At 48.0% G+C, this 17,619-nt stretch overlaps 1 protein-coding gene across 1 annotated transcript in view; it reads left to right on the top strand.

Annotated features, from left to right (window-relative positions):
* LOC147084971 (uncharacterized) overlaps positions 1-12,812 on the top strand; it is a 100,248-nt gene extending 87,436 nt beyond the window's left edge. Inside the window, exons 5-6 of the mRNA XM_085979392.1 lie at positions 5,670-6,145; positions 11,639-12,812. Of these exons, the coding sequence (XP_085835518.1) occupies positions 5,670-6,145; positions 11,639-11,775 (613 nt within the window). The 3' untranslated portion in view covers positions 11,776-12,812. The remainder of the gene's footprint in view (positions 1-5,669; positions 6,146-11,638) is intronic.
* Positions 12,813-17,619: the final 4,807 nt, after the last annotated feature.

Genomic DNA, 17,619 nt, shown 5'->3' with positions numbered 1-17,619 from the left:
CTTCTATCACTCTGCATCCACCCGAACCCATGTGATCTCCCGGGAGAGGCGAAAAACCAGATAAAGACCCAATGGCCAATTTGGGAGAAAAAAATCTGGGAAATTCCTCTCCGACCCATCTAGGCGATCGAAATTCTTCCAGGAGATCACTCTGTCCCTATATTTTCTACAGTACTTACCTTCTGTAAAGGCGATCTCCACCCCAGCCAGGAACAGGAATAAAACCATCTCCTGAAATCTAACACAGAATTAGAACACAGTAGGAGCAGAACAAGGCTACACGGCCCCTGGGCCCGCTCCACTACCCACAGGGCCATGACCATTCCGAACCTAGACTCATGTCCAATTTCCTGCCCGCTCCCCGTAACCCTTAATTCCCTTTACTTCTAGGAAACTATCTATTTCTGTTTTAAATTTATTTAATGATGTAGCTTCCACAGCTTTCTGGGGCAGCAAATTCCACAAACCTACCACCCTCTGAGTGAAGAAGTTTCTCCTCATCTCAGTTTTGAATGAGCAGCCCCTTATTTTAAGATTATGCCCCCTAGTTCTAGTTTCACCCACCATTGGGAACATCCTCACCGCATCCACCCGATCAAGCCCCTTCACAATCTTATATGTTTCAATAAGATCGCCTCTCATTCTTCTGAACTCCAATGAGTAGAGTCCCAATCTACTCAACCTCTGCTCATATGACCACCCCCTCATCCCCGGGATTAACCGAGTGAACCTTCTTTGTACTGACTCGAGAGCAAGTATGTATTTTCTTAAGTATGGACACCAAAACTGTACGCAGTATTCCAGGTGCGGTCTCACCAATACCTTGTACAACTGCAGCAATACCTCCCTGTTTTTATATTCCAACCCCCTAGCAATAAAAGCCAACATTCCATTGGCCTTCTTAATCACTTGCTGCACCTGCATACCAACTTTTTGAGTTTCGTGCACCAGGACCCCCAGATCCCTTTGTACTACAGTACTTTCCAGTTTCTTGCCATTAAGATAATAACTTGCTCTATGATTTTTCCTGCCAAAGTGCATAACCTCACACTTTCCAGTATTGTATTCCATCTGCCAAATCTCTGCCCACTTACTTAGCCTGTCTATGTCCCTTTGCAGGTTTTTTACGTCCTCCTCACTCACTACTTTCTGTCCCATCTTTGTATCATCTGCAAACTTTGATATGTTACACTCGGTCCCCTCCTCCAAATCGTTAATATAGATTGTAAAGAGTTGGGGACCCAGCACTGACCCCTGCGGAACACCACTAGTTACTGGTTGCCAATCTGAGAACGAACCATTTATCCCAACTCTCTGCTTTCTGTTAGAGAGCCAATCCTCCACCCACGCTAGAATATTACCCCCAATCCCGTGATTTTTTATCTTGAGCAATAATCTTTTGTGTGGCACCTTGTCAAATGCCTTTTGGAAGTCTAAATACACTATGTCTACTGGTTCCCCTTTATCCACCCTGTATGTTACTTCCTCAAAGAACTCAAGCAAATTTGTCAAACATGACTTCCCCTTCATGAAACCATGCTGAGTTTGTCCTATTAAATTATGTTTATCCAAATGTCCAGTTACTGTCTCCTTAATAATGGACTCTAACATTTTACCAACCACAGATGTTAGGCTAACAGGTCTATAGTTTCCAGCCTTCTGCCTACTACCCTTTTTAAATAAGGGTGTTACATTAGCAGTTTTCCAATCTGCCAGGACCTTTGCTGAGTCCAGTGAGTTTTGGAAAATTATTACCAATGCATCCACAATCCCTACCGCTACTTCCCTCAAGACCCTAGGATGCAAGCCATCAGGTCCAGGGGATTTATCCTGCTTAAGTCCCATTATTTTACCAAGTACCACTTCCTTAGTGATTTTAATCGTATTTAGTTCCTCCCCCCCTAGAGCCCCCTGTTTGTCCAGTGTTGGGATATTCTTAGTGTCCTCTACTGTAAAGACTGATACAAAATAATTGTTCAGTGTTTTTGCCATCTCCATGTTTCCCACCATTAATTTCCCGGTCTCATCCTCTAAGGGACAACATTTACTTTAGCCACCCTTTTTCTTTTTATATAACTATAGAAACTTTTACTGTCTGTTTTTATATTTTTTGCTAATTTACTTTCATAATCTATCTTCCCTTTCTTAATCAATCTTTTAGTTATTTTTTGCTGTCTTTTAAAGACTTCCCAATCTTCCATCCTCCCACTAGATTTGGCGACCTTATATGCCCTTGTTTTTAGTCGGATACTATCCTTAATTACTTTACTTAGCCACGGATGGCTGTCTTTTCTTTTACACCCTTTTTTCCTCAGTGGAATATATTTTTTTGGAAGTTATAAAATACTCCTTAAATGTGCACCACTGGTGATGTACCGTCTTACCCTTTAATCTATTTTCCCAGTCCACTCTAATTAATTCCGCTCTCATACCTTCATAGTCTCCTTTATTCAAGCTCAGCACGCTTGTTTGAGATCCAACCTTCTCACCCTCTAATTGAATATGGAACTCAACCATGTTATGGTCACTCATTCCAAGGGGATCCTTTACTAGGACATTTTTAATTAATCCTGTCTCATTACACAGGACCAGATCTGAGGTTGCTTGCCCCCTGGTCGGTTCAGTTACATACTGCTCAAGAAACCCATCCCTAATACACTCAATGAACTCTTCCTCAAGGCTGCTCTGCCCAATTTGATTTGTCCAGTTAATATGATAATTAAAATCCCCCATAATTATAGCTGTTCCCTTATTACAAGCCTCAACTATTTCCTGATTAATACTCCGTCCAACAGAGTTGCAACTGTTCGGAGGCCTATAGACTACACCCACTAGTGTTTTTTTCCCCTTATTATTCCTTATCTCCACCCAAACTGTTTCACTATCCTGCTCCTTTGACCCAATATCATTTCTCTGTATTATAGTGATTCCTTCCTTTATTAACATAGCCACCCCACCTCCTCTCCCTTCCTGCCTGTCCTTCCTGATTGTTAAATAACCTGGTATGTTTATTTCCCAGTCATGGTCACCCTGCAGCCATGTTTCTGTAATGGCCACAAGATCATACCCATATGTCATTATTTGTGCCGTTAACTCATTCATTTTGTTACGAATGCTACGTGCATTCAGATAAAGAACTTTCAAATATGTTTTGTAACACTTAGTTCCTGTTTTTTCCCTTTTTAGTACTTCACTTTTTACTCCATACCTTCTGTCCCTTCCTGACACATTCTGTTTTTTAATTCCCCCACTGCTACCTAAGTCTATGACCTTCTCTGTTGTCATTTCTATTATTTGCTCTCTAGAAACCTCCCCCCCAACTAATTAGTTTAAAGCCCTCTCTACAGCCCTAGTTATATGATTCGCCAGGACTCTAGTCCCAGCACTGGCCAAGTGGAGTCCGTCCCAACGGAACAGCTCCCTCCTGTCCCAGTACTGGTGCCAGTGTCCCAAGAAGCAAAACCCATTTCTCCCACACCAGTCTTTGAGCCACGCATTTAACGCTTTAATTTTATTTATCCTAGCCATATTCGCTCGTGGCTCAGGTAATAACCCAGAGATTATTACCCTTGAGGTTCTGTTTTTTAATTTGACCCCTAGCTGCTCATACTCCTTTAACAGAACCGTCTTCCTTGTCCTATCTACGTCGTTTGTACCAACATGGACCACGACAACTGGATCCTCCCCCTCCCACTCCAAGTTTCTTTCCAGCCCAGAAGAGATGTCCTTAACCCTGGCACCAGGCAGGCAACACAGCCTTCGGGACTCCCGCTCTTGACTGCAGAGAACCCTATCTATCCCCCTAATGATACTACCCCCTACCACTACAACATTTCTTTTTACTCCCTCCACTTGAATGGCCCCCTGTACCACGGTGCTGTGGTCAGGTTGCTCATCCTCCCTGCAGTCCCCACTCCCGCCCTCACAGGGAGTAAGTACCTCGATCCTGCTGGACAAGAACAAGGGCTGCGTCTCCTTCAACACTACATCCTGGATCCCTGTACCTCCTCACTCGTAGTCACACCGTCCTGTCCCTGACCACGGACTACATCTGCAGTAATTAACTTCATAGGTGTGACCATCTCCTGAAACATAGAGTCCAGGAACTTCTCCCCCTCCCTGATGTGTCGCAGTGTCTGAAGCTCGGTCTCCAGCTCCATAACATGGAACTTGAGTTCCTCTAGCAGCAAACACTTGTCGCAGATGTAATCACCGTGAGCCTCAATGGGGTTCACCGGCTCCCACATCTCTCAACAGTAACACATCACCTGCTCCATTCTATATAATTAATTTAATTTCTTATTATTAGTTATGAAGACCCTGCCCGGATATATATGATAATATCACACCACTATTCAATAGGACTTACCAACTTAAAGGTATAAAAGAGAAGAGAAGGAAGAAAACCAACCAACCAGCTGATCACCAACCTCCTCCTTGAATACTGTCTGTGGGGCCTGTTTGGTTGACTCGTCTCGCTGCTCCGCCTCCGCAGTGCTGTCTAAGCCTGGGAGTGGGGAACAAAACAGAGCAAAAAATACACCCTCACCTCCCACTTATCCGAACTCTCCCACTTAGCAAAACTCCAACAGCACTCAATGCACAAAGCACTCCGTCCACTGCACTAGCCCCTCCCCTTTTATACCCGGATTCTACTTCCTGTTTAAACTGCCCAAGAGTTTAAAAAACCCTTAAAAAATTAAACTTACTTCAAATAATTGACTTCTTAACACACTAAAATTCACAAAATACACTTAAATGATTTTTCTCCCACTTAGCAAAACTCCAACAGGGTGGCCATCTTTGGAATGGGCATGGCAGCCATGTTTAATGTCAGCAGGGAAGCCATCTTTAGAATGGGCATGGTGGCCATGTTTAATGTCAGTGGGGAGGCCATCTTTGGAATGGGCATGGTGGCTATGTTTAATGTCAGCAGGGAAGCCATCTTTAGAATGGGCATGGTGGCCATGTTTAATGTCAGTGGGAAGGCCATCTTTGGAATGGGCATGGTGGCTATGTTTAATGTCAGCGGGGAGGCCATCTTTAGAATGGGCATGGTGGCCATGTTTAATGTCAGTGGGGAGGCCATCTTTGGAATGGGCATGGTGGCTATGTTTAATGTCAGCGGGGAGGCCATCTTTAGAATGGGCATGGTGGCCATGTTTAATGTCAGTGGGGAGGCTATCTTTAGAATGGGCATGGTGGCCATGTTTAATGTCAGTGGGGAGGCCATCTTTAGAATGGGCATGGTGGCCATGTTTAATGTCAGTGGGGAGGCCATCTTTAGAATGGGCATGGTGGCCATGTTTAATGTCAGCGGGGAGGCCATCTTTAGAATGGGCATGGTGGCCATGTTTAATGTCAGCGGGGAGGCCATCTTTGGAATGGGCATGATGGGCATGTTTAATGTCAGCGGGGCGGCCATCTTTGGAATGGGCATGGTGGCCATCTTTGGAATGAGCGTGGCGGCCATGTTTCATGTGGGCAGGGAGGGCATCATTGGAGTGGGCACAGCGGCCATGCTTGATATGGGCAGGGTGGCTATCTCTGAAGGGGGCACGGTGGGCATGTTTAATAGGATGACAAGAGTGAAGACGCTTGGGGTAGCCCTGAGGACAGTGTATCAATGCAAATCTTTCTTTCCCTCCTCTCCCCCCTCACTCCCGCAGGCGGTACTGCAAGCGGGTACTAGTTGCATCTCGCCTGCGGAACGGCCAGCTGATCCTGAAGTCGTTCAAGGACGTCCCCCTGGAGAGCCTGGAGCACCTGCTGCCGGAAGTGCAGATGCACATCCCCTTCTACGACCGTACCTTCCTCTACTTCACCCTGGTGGCGGGGGGCTCGGCCATGCTCGGCAACTTGACGGTGCTGGGCTTCTACAGCCTGCAGGTGGACTTCCTGCTGGTGCTGTTGCTCTTCGGCACCCTGATGATCCACCGCTCCCTGCGCCTCTTCCAGCTCAAGCGCAACGAGCGAGCCCTGGGCCACTCCAACATGCTGTACAAGAAGACCACCTCCAACAACGGCGAGCTGCTGGTGGCCCTGGTCCACCGGGCCCAACAGGAGCATATCAAGGAGCTGATGCTGGCCCACACCTTCACCCTCCTCCACCAGCGTCGCCGCACCGACACATCGGCCGATTGTGGTGAGTAACACTCTCTCTACACTAGCCCAACAAACACTCCCAGGGCAGGTACAGCATGGGTTAGATACAGAGTAAAGCTCCCTCTACACTGTCCCATCAAACACTCCCAGGGCAGGTACAGCACGGGTTAGATACAGAGTAAAGCTCCCTCTACACTGTCCCATCAAACACTCCCAGGGCAGGTACAGCATGGGTTAGATACAGAGTAAAGCTCCCTCTACACTGTCCCATCAAACACTCCCAGGGCAGGTACAGCACAGGTTAGATACAGAGTAAAGCTCCCTCTACACTGTCCCATCAAACACTCCCAGGGCAGGTACGGCATGGGTTAGATACAGAGTAAAGCTCCCTCTACACTGGCCCAACAAACACTCGCAGGGCAGGTACGGCATGGGTTAGATACAGAGTAAAGCTCCCTCTACACTGTCCCATCAAACACTCCCAGGGCAGGTACAGCATGGGTTAGATACAGAGTAAAGCTCCCTCTACACTGTCCCATCAAACACTCCCAGGGCAGGTACAGCACAGGTTAGATACAGAGTAAAGCTCCCTCTACACTGTCCCATCAAACACTCCCAGGGCAGGTACAGCACAGGTTAGATACAGAGTAAAGCTCCCTCTACACTGTCCCATCAAACACTCCCAGGGTAGATACAGCACGGGTTATGTAACGTCCGTGTGTAATTGAGACACGGACTGCAGGAGTTGGTTATAACAGGTGTTTACTGAATGGAGACAAAACTGGAACTACAATGCAAGGTTACTGCACAGGCTTATATACAGGGGTGGTCACTACTGGTACTGCAGTATACAGGGGCTGCAGAATATAGTTCCTTCTTCAGGTTACATACACTACAATTCCTCCCCTTTTAGCTAAACAGTACATAACATTCGATTAATAGTTAAATAACATATTTACAATTACAGTTGCTATGTACATTAGCTGAAGTTAATCAATTATAAATTCAGTCTTTGAGGAGGCTTCCTGATTCTGTCCAGATAACGCCTCTTTGGGGTATCAGGTTCTTCTGGCAAAGTTGATTCGGGATCAACGTCGTTGTTTGGTTCGTCTGCTTCCAATATCACCGATTCTGAGGTAGATGCAATTGGTACTTCGGTTTCATCACCAGGTGTATAGGATCGCGGTGTAGATTTGACGTTTTCCAGTGACTCTAGAATCTGGTCAGCATGGCGTCTTACAATGCTCTCTCCAACGTCCACGGTATACATTAGAGGTCCTTGCCGTGTGCAGATCGTTCCTGGCTGCCATTTCTCTGTGCGGTAGTCCCGGGCTAAAACTGGTTGACCTATCTTGAAACTCCTGGTTGGCCTTTCATTCATATTCTGAAACTGCCTGTTCTCCACATCTCTTCTGATGTTTGGCTTAACCAAATCCAAGCGGCATCTTAGTCTTCGATTGAAGAACATCATGGCTGGGGTTTGGTTGGTAACCGCATGTGTCGCATTCCGGTAGGCAAACAAGAAGTTATCCACCTTGTGATGTAGGGGTATGTGTTCATTACACATTGCCTTGATAGCCTTCTTGAATGTTTGTGACAGTACCGCTCCAATGCCGTAGGGAGACGCATCACACGCCAGTCTTATTGGTAGTGATGGGTTGTAGTGAGCCAATACTTCTCTTGAAGTGATCAGGTCTTCACACTTCTGAAAGGCCCGCTTACATTCATCGCTCCATTTCCATGCTACTCCAGTTTGTAGTTGGGCGTTCAGTGGGTGCAGCAGAATTGTGGACAAATTCGGCAAAAACTTATGGTAGTAATTCACCAATCTGAGGAATGACCTCAGTTGCGACACATTTTCAGGCGCTGGAGCCTTAACTGCCGCTTCAATTTTGTCAGGGGACTTATGTAACCCCTCTTCATCAATCACGTGGCCACAATACGATATCTGTTTCTTAAAAAATTCGCACTTGGGACGATTGGCTCGTAGCCCATGTTCTCTTAGTCTAGTGAGCACCTGCTCTAGGTTGGCAAGGTGTTCACTGTCATTTTCACCTGTCACTAGGATGTCGTCCAAGTAACACTGAGTCCCCGGAATCCCTTGCAGGACTTGTTCCATCGTTCTTTGCCATATCGCCGGAGCTGATGCTACTCCGAATACCAGTCGATTATACTGGTAAAGACCTTTGTGAGTGTTTATCGTGAGATATTTCCTAGAGGATTCTTCAACCTCCATCTGCAAATATGCTTGTGCTAGGTCAATTTTTGTAAAACGCTTCCCTCCAGATAGTGAGGCGAAAATATCTTCTATCCTCGGAAGAGGATACTGTACTGTGTGAAGGACTGGGTTCACAGTCACCTTGAAGTCCCCACAGATGCGAACCTTCCTTGGCTCCTCAGATTTATTGTTTAACGTTTTCTTCATGACAGGAACGATGGGTGTCGCCCACTCGCTCCAGTCGACCTTAGATAACACGCCTGCATTCTCCAGATTCTCCAGCTCTGCCTCGACGGCTGGGCGAATTGCATACGGTACCAGTCTTGCTTTGAAAAACTTGGGAATTGCATTGTCTTCTATTTTTATCGAGGCGGTTACGCCTTTAAGAGTTCCCAGTCCTTGTTGAAATACCTCTTTAGCGTTAGCTAAGATTTTTGACAATCGTCCAGGTGTGACGTCGTCATCCTTTTTACCAGCCACAGTCAGTGCCTGAATGGAGTGCCAGTCTAAACTTATCTTTCTGATCCATTCACGTCCCAATAACGGTGGTCCGCCATCTTGCAGTATGTAAAGATACAATTTCTGTATTTCTTTGCCGTTGTATTCGACAGGCACCCTTATTTTCCCTCAGGTATACTTTCTGCCCCGTATACGTCTTCAAGACCATGGATGTGTCTTTCAAGGGTATGTGTGAGAATAGCCGCTCGTAGTCTCGTCGATTCATGACGGTCAGGGCTGATCCTGTATCCAATTCCATTTTGACTTGGGACCCTGCTATCGTGAGGGTGACCCAAATGGTTCGGTGACCCTCTTTTGCGATTACGTTGTGTAGTTTGAGACAGCTTAGTCTCTTGTTCCCGGATTCACTATCGCTCTTCTGGTCTTCGGAACTACTGTCCGTCATCTTTTGTACTTTCCTGTACTGTTCCTTAGTAGCCTTTTTTGTTGTCGTTAGTCTTCTTCCCGGACCTGCAAACTCATGCAATGTGTCCCATCTTTCTGCATTGCCTGCATGTTTTGTCCTTGGACCAGCAGTCCTTCTGGTCATGGGTTGTTCTGCCGCAGCGATAACATTTTTCGAATCCCCGTGTCATTTCATGGGTGCCGTATTCCTGTGGCTTTTGCTGTATTTCCGCAGCTCCCCTTGCTGCTGCTTCGTACGATACTGCCACGCTGAAAGCCTTATCTAGCGTCAGCTCTTTCTCTGAGAGTAACCTCTTCTGGGTTCCTTCACTCAGGAGTCCACAGACAAATTTGTCCCGTAGGGTATCTGCCAGTCCTGCTCCGAACTGGCAGTGCTTCGATAGCCCGCGTAGTTCTGTAAGGTAATCAGCATCGCTCTCATCTTTATGCTGATTTCTCTTGTGGAATTTAAATCTTTCTGCTATCAGCAGCGGTGTAGGATTTAGGTGTTCCTGTAGGATATCAACAATTCCGTTAAAACTCTTCGCCATCGGTTTGACTGGAGTGATCAGGTTCCGCAATAGGCCGTACGTTCTTGCGCCCATTAAGTTTAGTACTACCGATGCCTTTTTCTCATCGGCTACTTCATTTGCCTTGCAATATACTTCGACTCTTTGCACATACGTGGTCCAGTCTTCTATTGCATTATCGAAGGCAGTGATATTGCCAGTCTTCGGCATCTTGGAGATCTAAGATGGCGCCCCCCGCGCTTTGCCTTCTTCCCCGATTGAACAAAATGGCGCCTCCCGCGCTTTGCCTTCTTCCCCGCTGGATTAAGATGGCGCCTCCCGCGCTTTCTGTCTTTTCCGCTGCTGCTAGCGCTGTTGCTGGCGTTTTTATGCCTTGATGGTGACGCCCTATGGTCTTTGCGCACTTCCCCCCCGCGCTGCTGCCAACGCCGCTCTCCGCGGTCCCCGTGGCAAACTGCAGCTCCTCGCGGCTTTCTGCGCTTCCAAATTCTTTTATGTTAATTACTGTTCCTGTCGTCAGAGCAGACCCTATGGGACACTTTCCTCCCTCTGCTCGGGTCTGTACGCTGCCCGGCTTCGTAGCACCGGCCGCGCCCTGTGTGCTCCACCCTCTCTCTCTCTCCTCTTCCCGACAACGCTGCTCGGCCCCGTTGAAAAGTCACCCGATCGAGCTCTAGCCCGCCGCAGCCCAGGAAGGATCTGTACTACCTGCCACCAGCCCGATTAGCTGGAACACCATAGACTGGATAACCAAGCCCAGCTCTCGACAGCCTCTCCTGCAAATCTTTGAATTCGATGAATCAGAGGGCGGTTGCCCACGGTCGACGCCCGTTTCTTCTGTTTCTTTATTTTCTTTTTGGATTTCTTCCTTCTGGCCTCGACCTCGAACAACTTCGCTTCAGGGATGGATCCCCGTGAGGTGGTGCAGAACTGTAGGTAAGTTCGGATCTGTTCGTCGCCAGTGTAACGTCCGTGTGTAATTGAGACACGGACTGCAGGAGTTGGTTATAACAGGTGTTTACTGAATGGAGACAAAACTGGAACTACTATGCAAGGTTACTACACAGGCTTATATACAGGGGTGGTCAATACTGGTACTGCAGTATACAGGGGCTGCAGAATATAGTTCCTTCTTCAGGTTACATACACTACAGGTTAGATACAGAGTATAGCTCTCTCTACACTGTCCCATCAAACACTCGCAGGGCAAGTACAGCACGGGCTGAGATACAGTGTAAAGCTCCCTCCACACTGTCCCATCAAACACTCCCAGGGCAGGTACAGCACGGAGTTAGATACAGAGTAAAGCTCCCTCTACACTGTCCCATTAAACACTCCCAGGGCAGGTAAAGCACGGGTTAGATACATAGTAAATCTCCATCTACACTATCCCATCAAACGCTCCCAGGGCAGGTACAGCACGGGGTGGATACAGAGTAAATCTCCCTCTACACTGTCCCAACAAACACTCCCAGGGCAGGTACAGCACGGGTTAGATACAGAGTAAAGCTGCCTCTACACTGTCCCATCAAACACTCCCAGGGCAGGTACAGCACGGGTTAGATACAGAGTAAAGCTCCCTCTACACTGTCCCATCAAACACTCCCTGGGCAGGTACAGCACGGGTTAGATACAGAGTAAAGCTCCCTCTACACTGTCCCATCAAACACTCCCAGGGCAGGCACAGCACGGGGTTAGATACAGAGTAAAGCTCTCTCTACACTGTCCCATCAAACACTCCCAGGGCAGGCACAGCACGGGGTTAGATACAGAGTAAAGCTCCCTCTACACTGTCCCAGGACAGCAGCTGGGCCCCGGATCTGACCGCAAAAGGCCGAGAGTTTAGCGTCTGACCGCCCTGTGTTTGCTTTGACCCCGACAGGTGCGGAGATGGCTGCGCTGCTGTCGAGCGAAGTCTCGGACTGGCTGAAAGACAGGACGGGCCTGTCCGTCGCCTTCAATGGAGCCCGAGCCCTGGCCCACCTCCACAGCCTCGAGCGGCAGCTGAGGGAACGCTGAGGCAAGGGTGGCAAGCACAGGGTCGTTGTGGTGCTGCTGGCGGCAGGGGGTGGCGGGGAGGAGCGACAATACCTCGTTCATCGATAACGGGGCTGTGGGTCTCGGAGGCAGCCGGCCAGAGCAGGAAAGGCCCAGGCCCCGGCCCTGGCCCCATCCCCGGCCTGTGCTGAGTTAGGCCCCCTCACCCGGTGTGTTGCTCCTGCGTTGGTGATGCTGGGCGGGGCGCCGGGAGTGGGGGCGTGGCAAACCAATCAGGCGACTCCCGTCTTGGCACCCGCTGCCAGAGGCTCTGCGTGCGGTGGGGGCGATGCCCCCTGCAGTCGAACAGCTGGCGGCAAGGCACTTGCTCCTGAAGGAGAATGGGCCACCAGAATAGGATACACAGGCACCCACGGAGCAGGGACAACCAGCCAGAGAGAGTGAGGGAGAGGGCGCTGTTGGCCGGGGGTGGGGGTGGGAAAGGGGGAAGCGATGACAGGTTTAACAAGATGGCGGGATATGCCCAGCGGGATGAAGTGAGAGGGGGCAGGGTGAGGGAGCGGGGCAGGACTGCGTGAGAGGGTTGTGGGGCGTGGGCACTGGGGTGACCAGAAATGGGGTGTGGCGGAGCTCTATCCAGCTCCATGTGCTACTTCGATCCCAGTGCGGCCAGAGAGTAACTCCCAGGCCTGGGTAGAGTCACAATTCAAAATAAATGGTATTTATTCAAACCACTTCGTCTTTCTCGTAGTTTCTGTGTATCACCCTCCCCTCAGTCGCTGGGTAAGTGTAGGACATCATTAACATCTCTCTCTGTCACTCTCGCTCTGTCTCTCCCTCTCTGTCTCTCCCACTCTCTGTCTCTCCCACTCTCTGTCTCTCCCTCTCTGTCTGTCCCTCTCTCTGTCTCTCCCACTCTCTGTCTCTCCCTCTCTGTCTGTCCCTCTCTCTGTCTCTCCCACTCTCTGTCTCTCCCACTCTCTGTCTGTCCCTCTCTCTGTCTGTCCCTCTCTCTGTCTGTCCCTCTCTCTGTCTGTCCCTCTCTCTGTCTGTCCCTCTCTCTGTCTCTCCCTCTCTCTGTCTCTCCCTCTCTCTGTCTCTCCCTCTCTCTGTCTCTCCCTCTCTCTGTCTCTCCCTCTCTCTGTCTCTCCCACTCTCTGTCTCTCCCACTCTCTGTCTCTCCCTCTCTGTCTGTCCCTCTCTCTTTCTCTCCCACTCTCTGGCTCCCTCTGTCTGTCCCTCTCTCTGTCTCCCTCTCGCTCTCTGTCTCCCTCTCGCTCTCTGTCTCCCTCTCGCTCTCTGTCTCCCTCTCGCTCTCTGTCTCCCTCTCGCTCTCTGTCTCCCTCTCGCTCTCTGTCTCCCTCTCGCTCTCTGTCTCCCTCTCGCTCTCTGTCTCCCTCTCGCTCTCTGTCTCCCTCTCGCTCTCTGTCTCCCTCTCGCTCTCTGTCTCCCTCTCCCTCTCTCTCTCCTCTCCCTCTCTCTCTCCCTCTCCCTCTCTCTCTCCCTCTCCCTCTCCCTCTCTCTCTCCCTCTCTCTCTCCCTCTCCCTCTCCCTCTCCCTCTCCCTCTCCCTCTCCCTCTCCCTCTCCCTCTCCCTCTCTCTCTCTCTCTCCGTCTCCCTCTCGCTCTCCGTCTCCCTCTCGCTCTCCGTCTCCCCCTCGCTCTCCGTCTCCCCCTCGCTCTCCGTCTCCCCCTCGCTCTCCGTCTCCCTCTCGCTCTCTGTCTCCCTCTCGCTCTGTTGCTCTCTGTCTCCCTCTCTCTCTCTGTCTCCCTCTCTCTGTCTCCCTTTCTCTCTGTCTCCCTCTCTCTCTCTCTCTCTGTCTCCATCTCTCAATTTTTCAATTCAATTCAATTCAATTAAAATCGCGTTATTGGCATGATAAGGTACATTTTATGTTGCCAAAGCATCGAAAAACATTTATGGTTGAACACATAAACACAGATCTATTCATACAGTGTATAAACAGATATATCCCTGAGTGCATAAATATACATTCGTATAATTTGTATGTACTCTTTTCTTAGGTTTACTGGTTGTCCCTCTGTTTATGGCAAGCTGTAACATAGTGTGCCGCTAAGGTTACACAGTTTCTCTGTTCCCCTAGTAGGTATGGGAGTTTTTGGTCGTCATTCAAATTTCTGAATTCAGGGCATATTTGTGAGAATTTTGGGTAGAAATTCTCCCTGATGCCCTGATATTTTCCACAAGCTGTGAGGAAGTGCATCTCTGTCTCCACCACTCCCTGACTGCAGTGAGAGCATAACCTGTCCTCTCTTGGCAGCCGGGTCTGTCTGTGTCTGCCTTTTTCGATCGCCAGGCTATGTTCACTAAGTCTGTACCTTGTCAAGGTTTTTCTCAGTTTGCTATCCTTTACCATGGTCAGGTATTCAGCCATGTTGTATTGTCTGTTTAGGGCCAAGTAGCAATTGAGTTTGTTTTGGGTTTTTGTTGTTTCTGCCCAATATGACAGGTATTTTTCCTTTTGCTTAGTGACAATTGTGTTGGGTCGAATTATCTGTGCTACGATGTCACTGTCCTGGGGCTGGTTATTGTTAGTAGTGTTAGTGGTTGCTTCACTGAGTCCCAGGACTAGTTGACTGAGGGTATTCTTCTTTATGGTCCTCTCTTGGCATTTCAAGGCTTTGTAATGATAGCAGTAGGGGTTGCTCATTTTTAGGTGTTTCCAGAATTTGGTGGCTCTTTTTTGGATAGTAATTATTAGTGGATATTGGCCTAGTTCTGCCCTGCATGCATTGTTTATGGTTTTCCTTTGAGTCCGGAGGATACTTTTACAGAATTCTGCATGTAGGATCTCAATTGGGTGTTTGTCCCATTTTGCAAATTCTTGTTGTGTTAGCGGTCCCCACACCTCACTGCCATAGAGTGCAATTGGTTCAATTACTGATTTAAAAATTTTGAGCCAAATGCTAATTGGGATTTCTATTTGGATTGATCTTTTAATGGCATAGAAAGCCCTTCTAGCTTTCTCTTTCAGTTCATTCACAGCCAGATGAAAATTTCCCGTAGAGCTGATTTTTATGCCCAAGTATGTGTCGTTAGTGGTTTGTTCGATTTTAGTTGTTCCTAGTGTGAAATTTATTCTGGGTCCCTGATGTCTGGATCTTTGCTGGAACACAAGGACTTTGTTTTTTTTGGGGGTTTATTGTCAGGGCCCAGGTCTGACAGAATGACTCCAGCAGGTCCAGGTTCTGCTGTAGACCCTCCTTAGTTGGTGACAGCAGAACCAGGTCATCTGCATAGAGGAGGAATTTAACCTTGGATTCATATAGGGTGAGGCCGGGTGCTGTAGATTGTTCAAGTAGTTTTGCCAACTCATTTATGTAAATATTAAAGAGTGTCGGTGAGATGGGCGAGCCCTGTGGGAAGTATTTTGTTTGTTTGTCTCCAATTTTAACTGCACATTTATTGTTTGTATACATTGATTTAATTACATCATATGTTTTTCCCCCTACACCACTTTCAATAAGTTTCAAGAATAGACCGTCGTGCCAGATGGAATCGAAAGCCTTCTGGAAATCTATAAAGCAGGCAAAAATTTTGCTTTTATTTTGATGAACATGTTTGTCAATTAGGGTCTGTAGGGTGAAGATATGATCTGATGTTCTATAGTTTGGTAGGAATCCAATTTGGCTTTTACTCAAGACATTGTGCTCCTCAAGGAAGTTTATAAGTCTTTTGTTTATGATACTACAGAAAACCTTCCCCAGGTTACTGTTTACACAGATGCCTCGATAGTTATTTGGGTCAACTTTGTCCCCACTTTTGTATATGGGCGTTATGAGTCCTTTGTTCCAGATATCAGGGAAGTAACCGACACTCAGAACCAAGTTGAAGAGTTTCAGTATAGCCAATTTCATTTTATCGTCCGTGTGTTTAATCATCTCGCTTAGGATGCCGTCTGCACCGCAAGCTTTTCCTGGTCGCAGGTCTTTGAGTTTTTCAATTAGCTCTTTTTCAGATATTATGGGGTCTATCGGGTTTTGGTTATCTTTTATGGCAAATTCTAGCTTTGCCAGTTTTTCGCATATTTGGTATTGCTCTGGGCTTAGTGTGTTTTTCTGGTATAATTTTTCAAAATGGTTTTCCCATGTGTCTCCGTTTTGAATGGCCAATTCGTCGTGTTGTTTTTTGTGTAATGTATTCCAGTTGTCCCAGAAACAATTGGAATCAATGGATTCCTCAATGGAGATGAGTGTATTCTTAATATACTGCTCTTTCTTGGTTCTGAGTGTGTTTTTGTATTGTGTTAGTGCCTGACAATAAGTAAGGCATAATTCCTCATCTCTCTCTGTCTCCCTCTCTCTCTGTCTCCCTCTCTCTCTGTCTCCCTTTCTCTCTGTCTCCCTTTCTCTCTGTCTCCCTCTCTGTCTCCCTCTCTCTCTGTCTCCCTCTCTCTCTGTCTCCCTCTCTCTCTGTCTCCCTCTCTCTCTGTCTCCATCTCTCTCTATCTCTCTCTCTGTCTCCCTCTCTCTCTGTCTCTCTCTCTCTCTGTCTCTCTCTCTCTCTCTGTCTCTCTCTCTCTGTCTCCCTCTCTCTCTCTGTCTCCCTCTCTCTGTCTCTCGCTCTCTCTCTCTCTCTCTGTCTCCATCTCTCTCTCTGTCTCCATCTCTCTCTATCTCTCTCTCTGTCTCCCTCTCTCTGTCTCTGTCTCTCTCTCTCTCCATCTCTCTCTGTCTCTCTCTCTGTCTCCCTCTCTCTCTGTCTCCCTCTCTCTCTGTCTCCCTCTCTCTCTGTCTTCCTCTCTCTCTGTCTCCCTTTCTCTCTGTCTCCCTCTCTCTCTGTCTCTCTCTCTCTCTCTCTCTGTCTCCCTCTCTCTCTGTCTCCCTCTCTCTCTGTCTCTCTCTCTCTCTCTCTCTCTGTCTCCCTCTCTCTCTGTCTCCCTCTCTCTCTGTCTCTCTCCCTCTGTCTCTCTCTCCCTCTCTGTATCTCTATATCTCTGTCTCTCTCTCTCTCTGTCTCCCTCTGTCTCTCTCTCTGTCTCTTTCGCTGTGTCTCACTCTCTGTCTCCCTCCCTCTCTCCATCTCCCTCTGTCTCCCTCTCTCTCTCTCCCTCTCTCTCCCTGTCTCTCACTCTCTGTCTCTCTCTCTCTCGCTCCCTCTCTCTCTGTCTCCCTCTCTCTCTCTCCCTGTCTCTCACTCTCTGCCTCTCTCTCGCTCCCTCTGTCTCCCTCTCTCTGTCTCTGTCTCTCTCTGTCTCCGCCTCTCTCTCTCCCCCGCTCTCTCTGTCTCTGTCTCTCTCTGTCTCCGCCTCTCTCTCTCTCCCCCGCTCTCTCTGTCCCCTCTCTCTCTGTCCCCTCTCTCTCTGTCTCCCTCTCTCTCTCTCTCTGTCTTTCTCTCTCTCTGTCTGTCTCACTCTCTCTCTGTCTGTCTCTCTGTCTGTCTCTCTGTTTCACTCTCTGTCTCACTCTCTGTCTCACTCTGTCTCACCCTGTCTCTCTCTCTCTCTCTGTTTCACTCTCTCTGTCTCACTCTGTGTCAAAGAGAGTGACTAAGAGTATAGTGAGATGAGTGAGCACCTGTAATTGGAAATCAGGAAATGACAGAGGTACTAAATTGCTCTGTCGTGTTCTTCACAGTAGAGCATGAGGATGAAGTACCAGAGATGCGAGGGAACAATAAAAATAAATAAAGGGGAGGAACTAACTAGATTTAATCAGTTGGAGTAACTAATGAGATTAAAGAGAGGTTAATCCAGGACAAAATTACTTGGCGCTTAAATGAACGTCAGCACGGATTTGTTATAGGCAAATCAGATTTGACTTACTTGACTGACTTCTTTGATCAAGTAATGGATAGGGTTGATGAAGGCAGTGCGGATATTTTATTATATATATGGACTTTCAA

This window comes from Somniosus microcephalus, unplaced genomic scaffold (assembly GCF_052327205.1).
Source record: "Somniosus microcephalus isolate GS21.2 unplaced genomic scaffold, FLI_Smic_1.0 unresolved_chr9, whole genome shotgun sequence".
In the NCBI taxonomy this organism is placed as follows: Eukaryota; Metazoa; Chordata; class Chondrichthyes; order Squaliformes; family Somniosidae; genus Somniosus; species Somniosus microcephalus.
This window is presented reverse-complemented; position numbering and strand designations above follow the sequence as displayed.